Genomic DNA, 9,457 nt, shown 5'->3' with positions numbered 1-9,457 from the left:
TCTGGAACTCTTAGGCTTAAGTGATCTGCCTGCTGTGGCCTTCTAAGTGCTAGAATTACAGGTGTGAGGCATCTCTCCTGGCTACTCTTCTTCTTATGAGCTGGCAGAGACCCTGGGCTCCAAAGGCGTGTAACCATCCCATCAGGGTATCCCCACCACTACGCCTCCACAGTGACTGATGGAGGGTTTAGCACATGACTCAAGCTGGATCAAAGGCAATCCTCCCTGGGAATTCCACGAAAGTATTTGGAAAGAGAAGCATCCTGCCCTTCCTTAGAAGCTGCGGTTGCTGCACTGGCTGGAGGAAAGCAGCTGGAAGCCACCACAGACCTGAGAATGCAGCCAATGTAGAGGAGGTGGAGCTGAGAGCTGGAGAGACCCAGGCTAACACCGTCATCTGAGTGCCTGCGTGCAGGTGTGCCTGGACTTTCTGTGAGCCAATTCATTTCCTTCTTTTATACAAGTTGCTTGAATTGGCTTTCTCATTCTTACAGAAAATAACTAATGTAACAATTCTGTGATGATCTTACGGGCCCCATATTGCACGGGGCAACATAAAATGCTGCTGCTCCACAGATGCGGGAATTGAGGATTTGATTCTATCTTGTGACATAAAACTCTGCAAAGATAAAGTTCTTCCAAAGCCCAGCTCTATGCCCTGTTCCTCAAACCACACTGAATCAGGCTGAGTTCTCCTGTGTCTGGGAGATGGCTACTTTGGTACCAAAGAAATAGCAAGTGAGAGGCTCTCCATCCTCTTCCTCCACTTGGTGGGTGGCCCTGGAGGAGGGGCCCGACTGGGGCAAGGGAAAGGGAGAGGTTGCCCTGACCTCTTGTAGGCAGAGTGGTCGTTCTTGACGCTGCACTTCATGTTCTTCAGCTCATCCAGGACAGCGAACATATTGATGAACTTGCCCAGGGTCAGGAGGTAGGCTTCAGAGACAAAGTCCTTCCTGCGCTCGGCGTGGCATAGACGCTTCACCTCGCTGCAGAACCGCTCGATGGCCTTGCGCTGGGGGCAGAGGGACAGTGAGTAAGGTCTCCTGGGGAGGCTCACTGTGCTCTCTTGTAGGGGCAGGGTCCAGGCTCCTCTAGGGCCCTCCTCAGAGCCAGCCCTTTAGAGAAAGGCAAATCTGCCAGTCAGTTTTTCTCAGAGGGGTCCTTAAATCCAAAGCTGATCTCTGGAGGGGAGCCTGGCACCTGCCCCCATGTGAGTCAAACCAATGAATTCATTCAACATACACTGGCTGAGCATTATGTCTTACTCATTTTGGAATTCCCAGCACCTAGGACAGTGTCAGGTACCAGTTGATAAGGAGGTAGAGACCAAGAATGAGAGAGAGATGCAGAGAGAAAAAGAGGTTCATTAATCCAGTAGCTATTTAATGAGCATCTACTATGTGCCAGGAACCATTCTAGGTCCTCGGGTAGAACAGGAAACAAAAGAGAAAAACAGACAAGCAAGGAAATTTTGCCTTCTGCCTTCAGGAGCTTACAGTCTAGTTTTGTTTTGTTTTGAGACAGAGTTTTGTTCTGTTGCCCAGGCTGGAGTGCAGTGGCATGATCTCGGCTCACTGCAACCTCCACCTCCTGGGTTCAAGTGATTTTCCTGCCTCAGCCTCCCTAGTAGCTGAGATTACAGGCACACGCCACTATGCCCAGCTAATTTTTCATATTTTCTGTAGAGACTGGGTTTCACCATGTTGGCCAGGCTGGTCTCAAACTCCTGACCTCAAGTGATCACCACCTGCCTCAGCCTCCCAAAGTGCTGGGATTATAGGTGTGAGCCACCATGCCTGGTCTAGGAGTTTAAACTCTAGTAAGAGAAGACAGAAAACAATACATCTATTAGGCTGTGGTATGTGCTATGGAGAAAAACAAAGCAGGAAAGCTTGAGGAGAAGGTCTCAGAGGGGTGGTCCTTCTAAGGAGGAAGATCAGAGAAGGAATTCTCAAGAAGTGACTTTCAGGAAAAGAAGCTGAAAGAGGAGGAAAAGAGGCACATAAGGTAACTCAACGGTCAGTGTGAAGGCCCTGAGGCATGTTCCAGGGATGGGAAGGAAACCAGTGGGGCTGAAGCGGAGCGAGTGCCGGAAGGAGGCAGAGAACGGGGGGCCAGGGCACTGGCTCTTGTGGGCCTTTGTGAAGGCTCAGGCTTGGACACTGCATAAGCTGGGGAGATGTGGGAGGTTGTGAGGCCAGATGACATGGCATGAATTATATTATAAAAGAGTCACATTGGCTGCTGTGGGAAGAACAGACTCTAGGGCACAAAGCTAGACACAAAAGAATAGTTAAGGGGGTATTTAAAGGCTTAAGGGTGGGGTTACCATCTGACCCAACAATTCTACTCCCAGGTCTCTACTTGAGAGAAATGAACACGTATGTCCACACAAAATCTTGTATGGAAATGATCAATGTTTGTTCAAAATAGCCCCAAAATGGAAATAAACAAATGTCCATCAACTGAAGAATGGATAAATAAAATGTGGTATATCCATACAATGGAATAGTATTCAGTCCTAAAAAGGAATGAAATTCTGATACATGCCATAACATGGATGTATTAAAACATTATGCTAACTGTGAAGAGCCAGATGGACACAAAAGACCACATGCTGTATGATTCAGTTTATATGAAACGTCCAGAATAGGCAAATCCATGGAGGCATAAAGTAGCTTAGTGGTTGCCTTGGGCTGGAATGGGGGTGGAGATGAGGGTATTATGGGATGATGGCCAAAGGGCATGGGATTTCTTTTTGTGGTAATGAGGATGTTCTAAAATTGAGTGTGGGCCGGGTGCTGTGGCTTACATCTATAATCTCAGCACTTTGAGAGGCCAAGGCGGGTGGATTACTTGAGGCCAGGAGTTTGAGACCAGCCTGGCCAACATAGAGAAACCTCATCTCTACTTAAACAACAACAACAAAAAAAAAGTACAAAAATTAGCTAGGTGTGGTGGTACACACCTGTGGTCCCAGCTACTTGAGAGGGAAGCTGAGGTTGCAGTGAGCCAAGAGAGTGTCACTGAACTCCAGCCTTGGCAATAGAACAAGACTCTGTCTCAAAAATAAAATAATAAAATAACAAAACTGACTGTAGTGATGGATGCACAACCCTGTGAATATATTAAAAATTGCTGAATTGTCCACTTTAAATGGGCAAAATATATGGTATATGTTAAGTATACCTCTATAAAACTGGTACCAAAAATTTTAAAAAGCAGTTGAACAGCATCAACACAAAAAGGCTACTGTAGTATCCCAGAAAGAGCAAGAAAGGAGGAGGAGGAAGAAAAGGAAAATAGGGAAGGAAGGGGACTGAAATGACTGTCCCGATGTAAGTTCCATTCCACTTCCACAGGCCTGAGATGCCCAACCAGCCAGTCAGTCCTTTCCTTCAAAGACCGGACGAAGTCACACTTTCTCCATCCAGAGTCTCAGTCCAACTAAAGTCTGCGATGATGAAAATGGACCATACTGTACTGTCCAAATACGACAGCCACCATCACACGTGGCCACTTAGCACTTGCAATGTGCCTAGAACTACTGAGGAACTGAGTTTTTCATGCTGTCTCATTTTATTTTTTTTTTTCAACTTACCTCAAACTTCCATTTTTAAATTTTATTTTTACTTACTTTTATTTTTTAATCTTTACTTTTGTCAAGTGGTCACTTTTAAATTAATGTCAGTACCCACACGTGGCTAATGGCTATGGAGCTGGACAGCATAGTTCTAGATTATTCCATATCCTCCCTTCTGTAAATACCTCTTGTCAGGAGACTCTCAGTTTAGTACTTAATCAGTTTCTGAATAGTTCTTCTCTCTTGGCCCTGTACTCCCCAAAAGATTTTGGGCTCCCGAAGGCAGGTCCATGATGCTAACAGCAGCTACAATTTGTTAAATCTCGTCTGACCAGGGTCCTACTTGGCTCTTTACAAATAGATCTCAATGATCCTCACCATAAACCGGTGAAGCAGGTCATTTTCAAGGTGAAAAATCCCAAGGCGTCAGAGACGTTAAATAACTCACAAGCACACAGAAAGTGAAAGAGCCAGGGAATGTGACTTGGGCTTCTCTGCCTCCAAAGGCCATGCTCCCTACCCAGGGGTGCATTATCTGCCCCCACCCCCCAACACACCCAGGCACTTCATTTTATTTCTTAAACACATCAAGCTCCTTCCAGCCTCAGCCTCAAGCCTTTTGCCTCTGTGGTACCTTCTGCCTGAAATCCTTTCCTCCGGGTCGCCACACGTCAGCCTCTCTCTAAAGAGACTCAGCTCGAATGCTGCCTCCTGAGGGGCTGTCCCTAAAGCAGCACCCACACCACAGGTACTCTATAACCCAGAGCGTTTCAAAATGTTATTTTACTCATAGCACTTATTATTCTCTGAATATTCACGTGCATTGCTTATTGTCTGTCTCTTCCCCTACCTAAAACACACTCACACACGTACTAGGATGAAATTCCATGAGGGCGGGGAGACCCATTTGTCTTGCTCACCCAGGGTGTGTAGGGCACAGTCAAAAAATATTTGCTGAGTGAACAAATAACATGGCACAAAACTTCAGACCCCAGTGGTTAGAAGACTAAGGGCCTTTTTAGTTCTTGAGATGCAGACCTGCCCCTCCCCACTCACCTGAAAATACATGAACTTCATGAGCTTGGTGACCTCTGGCTCCAGCACCTCCACTGTCTTCTCATAGATCTCTACACGGTTGGGCTGCTCGTTGCATTTCACCTGTGGGGGAAGGTGGGGGTCCACATATCCTGGTTTGCCCAGGCAGTCCTGGTTCACACCTGTCATCTTATTACTGGTTTTTTGTTTTGTTTTTGAGACAGGGTCTTGTTCTGTCATACAGGCTAGAGTGCAGTGGCATGATCATGTCTCACTAAAACCTCAACCTCCCAGGCTCAAGTGATCCTCCCAACTCAGCCTCCCAAGTAGGTGGGACTTCAAGAACTCGCCACCACATCCAGCTAATTTTTGGAGTTTTTGTAGGGATGGCGTCTCATTATGTTGCCCAGGCTGGTCTTGAGCTCCTGGGCTCAAGCCTCCTGCCTCAGCCTACCGAATTGCTGGGATTACAGGCATGAGCCACCATGCACGGCCCTGTTGTCTTATTAATAGAGCCCTTTTTTACTCTCAAATATACCTGATTTTGGATAACTGATATGCTCATCCTAGTGAGAGGAGACTGGGGTAGCCTCTGCTTCACCAGTCTGGCAGGGTGCAGAGTGCTCCCCAGACATTGGCTGCAGGAAAGGAACCAGTTGGTCCCAAGAACAGAACCTTCCTTCCTTTTTCTCAGTTCCGTGCTGTGTCCAAGAGCTACTGACATGTTCCCATTCATCTACAAGCTCTTACTCCTTCAGTTTTTCCCTGTGCCTGCTCCAGTGGGGTCCAGCTAGATTCTAATCAGAGACAAATGCTCTATCCATTGTTCTGGATACACCTGGGACAAAGCTCCCGTAGACAAACCCAGGCCCACTTCCCCTGCTCTGCAGTTTTCACCAGTGTGCACATCAGAATCCCATGGCAGACATCCTCACAACCCACATGCCAAGGCTGCTAATGGGTACACGGGATCTGAAGAGCGAGCCAAGGTAAGCACAGGGACACTCCTCACACTATTGCTTAGAAAGTCTTAAAATGGCAGCATCATGCTAAATATCCACCAGTGAATGATTAAGTGGATAAAATATGCTACAATCACATAATATCACTGTGAGCTGTTAGAAGAAACGAGGTTGTTTTATGTAACCAGGAAACAAAGTCACCATAAGCACGTGAAAAAAGTTACAGAATAGTCAGTATAGTTCAGTCCCATTTTTTAAAGCAAAACAAAACAGCATGTGTGCTCACATCTAAGACAGGCATGGAAAATCTAAAAGGATGCAAACCAAACTGTTAATAGCAGTTATTGCTGGGGCCTAGAGTTAGGACGAAGGGGGAGCAATAGTTTCCGTTTACTTTACACACCTGTGGCTTGCTGATTTTGTTACCATGGGACCCACTAATTACATGATGATGGTACTGATGGTAATAAAAATATCTGTATGTGTCAACAGGAAAAAAGTCAGTAATTAAGAATTAAGTGGAAAAAAAAAAGCAAGTGGCAGAACAACACAAACACGGAAACAGTACATTTTTGTAAACAATAATTTAATTTATGTAAATTATGTAAATATAAATAATTATATAATTATTTATGTAAATTATTGTTTACAAAGTAATATTCATGCCAGACAAAAGATCCAGAAGAATATTTCACAAAGTGTACACGGCCATCCTATGGCGGGAGGTGGGTTTGGGTGGTTGGGTGAGGCAGTGGAAACATCTTGCTTTTCACTCTATACCCTCTGCAGTGGTTTTGGTGTCATATGGTGAGCATATACTGCTTTGGAAATAAAATCTACTGAACAAATGTGTTTTAGGTCCCTCGACATGGGTCCCTGTCATCAGTTCAATGGGAAGCTATCTGAATGTCTTCCAGGTTTTTCCTTGGATAAGAGGCCCTGCTTTACCCGCTGCCACATGGAAAAGCTCAGCTCTCCGGTTTGGGGATGAAGCAGGGGTTAGTAACGCCCTCTGGAGGGGAAAGAGGCACACAGCAAGGACAGTCTCACCTGGGGAATGGCCCGGGAACAGCTGCGCCAGGTGTACAGCATGACTGCATACTCATGTCCTTCCTCCAGCATCTCATTCTGAAATGGTAAAACAGCCTCAGCAGGGAGGAACCAGACAGGTGCCACCAGGCTTCCAAAGCCCCCAAATCCTCACTACTTATGGTTAGGTCCATGGACCAGTAGCATGCACACCACTTGGGGACCTTATTGGAAATGCAGAATCTCAGGCCCCTTCCTGGGCCTATGCAGTAAGAATCTGCATTTCAACAAAATTCCCAGATGACCCACATACACAATGAGTTTGAGAAGAACTGACCTAAATCATCCTCATCAGATACCCAAAGACTCCACAACCAGGCCACATTTTTCCAAACAGATGAATGGCTACCTTAGAAAGAATGGGGCAGATCTATGTGCTCCCCAGATATAATGTGAGCAAGAAAATAAGCAAGTAGCAAAACAGTATGTACAGTAGGAAAACAGAAATAATTATTAAAGTATATTATTGAAACTGCCTTTACAAAGATTATGACAGTGAGAGAAATCTGAAATAGTTGACTCCATCTTGCTTTTAACCTTCAAGCTGTCCTTGGTCATTCCTGGATGTAGGCTAAGCTAACTTTGGGAGGAATTTCACTGATAGTTTAACCTTAAAGCAAGGATGATAATAGCCCTTCCCAAAACTAAACTGCCAGAGTAAAACTAAGGTTAGGATTATGAGAGGTGCATGAGTTCTGCTTAAGACGCAGGCATACTTTCCATAATCTCTTACTACTCGAGTCATGTGGCCAGAGGTCACAAGATTTGTGACTTTCCCAACTGCTCTTGCAAATACCAACACAACACTATCATAGAGAATGTAAGATCGGTCTTATGAGAAGTTCTTCAGACTGACTCCACCTGGACTTGGGACTCAACTGGTCCGATGGCCCTCACCCAGAGGCAGCCTCAGCACATGAGGCCTGTTTTCCACACTTCATGATTGCATCCCTAACCAATCAGCACCTATTCCCTAGCCCCACGCGCACCCAACTATCTTGGAAAAACTCTAACCTCCAAGCCTTTGGGGAGACTGATTTGCATAATAACACTGTCTCCTGCATGGCCAGTCTCACATTGATTAAACTCTTTCTTTACTGCAATACCGCTGTCTCAGTGAACTGATTTTGTCTGTGCAGTGGGCAGAAATACCCGTATCAGGTGATTACATTACTATGTATTGAACAAAATTTCAGTGTAACATGCACCATGCTCTGAATAGCAAGCCCTCTGTGGGGCTGGATTATTTTGCATCACTTTTTAAAAAGCCAGATAGCATTATAATGTTCACACTTTTATAAGAGCCCATGTACTACTATCTCATAAGCAGGAAAATGATTAATATCAATTTTTAATAAAAAGAGCAGATGGGAAAACCAGCAACAGCATGAAAAACGAACATGAAAAACTATAGTGATGACTCATCTCACTGAGTAAATGCTACTGTGGAAAGAGACCTAAATTCAAGGTCCAAACATCTGGGCTCAAGGCTGGGCACGGTGGCTCACACCTGCCTTTGTAAAACTAATGAAAGGCCAAAAGATTAGGATTATGAGAGGTGAGTGAATTCTGCTTAAGATGTAGGCATACTTTCCATAATCCCTTACTACTCAGGAGCCACATGGCCAGAGGTCACAAGATTTGTGACTTCCCCAGTTGCTCTCAGAAATACCAATACTACTGTAGAACGTAAGATAAGTCTTTTGGGAAGTTCTTCAGATTGACTCCACCCTGATTTGGGATTCAACCAGTCCAAAATCCTAGCACTTTAGGAGGACGTGCCAAGTGGATCACCTGAGGTCAGTAGTTCAAGATGAGCATGGCCAAAAATGGCAAAACCCCATCTCTACTAAAAGTACAAAAATTAGCCAGGTGTTGTGGTGGGTGCCTGCAATCTCAACTACTCCAGAGGCTGAGGCAGGAGAATCACATGAACTCGGGAGGCAGAGGCTGCAGTGAGCTTAGATTGCACCACTGCACTCAAGCCTGGGCAACACAGTGAGACTCTGTCTCATAAATAAATAAATATCTGGGCTCAAATCCCAGCTTCATTACTTATTGGCCCTTCAGTCTATCGTAAATCACTTAGCCTAAAATTCTCCAGTTAGTCACCTGTTAAATCATGGTAATATAAATAATCTCATAGAATTTTATGAGAATTAAATGGCACACACACACACACATTCTTGGTAATCTGTGAAGTGAGTCAGGAAAATAATCTGGCAGTGTCAGGACCCATTAACCACAGAATTACCATTTAACCCAGTAACTCTTGGGTATGTGTATACCCAAGAGAACTGAAAACATATGTGTACACAGAAAATTGTGTAGATTCAAGATTTGCATGTGACACAAATTCATAGCAGCATTATTCAAAATAGCCCAATAACCTAAATGTCCATCGATGGATAGATAAATAAAATGTGGTATATCCATACAATTAATAACTCGGCAATAAAAAGTAATGAACTACCAATATATGCTACTACACGGATGAACTTTGAAAGGGTATGGTGGCTCATTGTTACCCCAGCTTTGGGAGGCCGAGGTAGGCAGATCACCTGAGGTCGAGAGTTTGAGACCACACTGACCAACAAGGAGCAACCGCATCTCTAATAAAAATACAAAATTAGCCGGGCATAATGGTGCGTGACTGTAATCTCAGCTACTTGAGAGGCTGAGGCAGGAGAATTGCTTGAACCCTGGCGGTGGAGGTTGTGTGAGCCAAGATTGCGCCATCACACTCTAGCCTGGGCAACAAGGACAAAACTCAATCTCAATTAAAAAA

At 44.9% G+C, this 9,457-nt stretch overlaps 1 protein-coding gene across 3 annotated transcripts in view; it reads right to left on the bottom strand.

Annotated features, from left to right (window-relative positions):
• CYFIP2 (cytoplasmic FMR1 interacting protein 2) overlaps positions 1-9,457 on the bottom strand; it is a 142,355-nt gene that overhangs the window by 104,391 nt on the left and 28,507 nt on the right. For all 3 annotated transcript variants that reach the window (XM_017517071.2, XM_017517069.2, XM_017517070.2), the window contains exons 4-6: positions 6,631-6,708; positions 4,640-4,741; positions 831-1,012 (exon numbers count right to left, since the gene is read on the bottom strand). In XM_017517071.2, the coding sequence (XP_017372560.1) occupies positions 831-1,012; positions 4,640-4,741; positions 6,631-6,708 (362 nt within the window). The remainder of the gene's footprint in view (positions 1-830; positions 1,013-4,639; positions 4,742-6,630; positions 6,709-9,457) is intronic.

Source organism: Cebus imitator, unplaced genomic scaffold (assembly GCF_001604975.1).
Source record: "Cebus imitator isolate Cc_AM_T3 unplaced genomic scaffold, Cebus_imitator-1.0 Scaffold616, whole genome shotgun sequence".
Lineage (NCBI taxonomy): Eukaryota > Metazoa > Chordata > Mammalia > Primates > Cebidae > Cebus > Cebus imitator.
The sequence above is the reverse complement of the archived record's forward strand: the minus strand, read 5'-3'. Positions and strand labels throughout refer to the sequence as shown.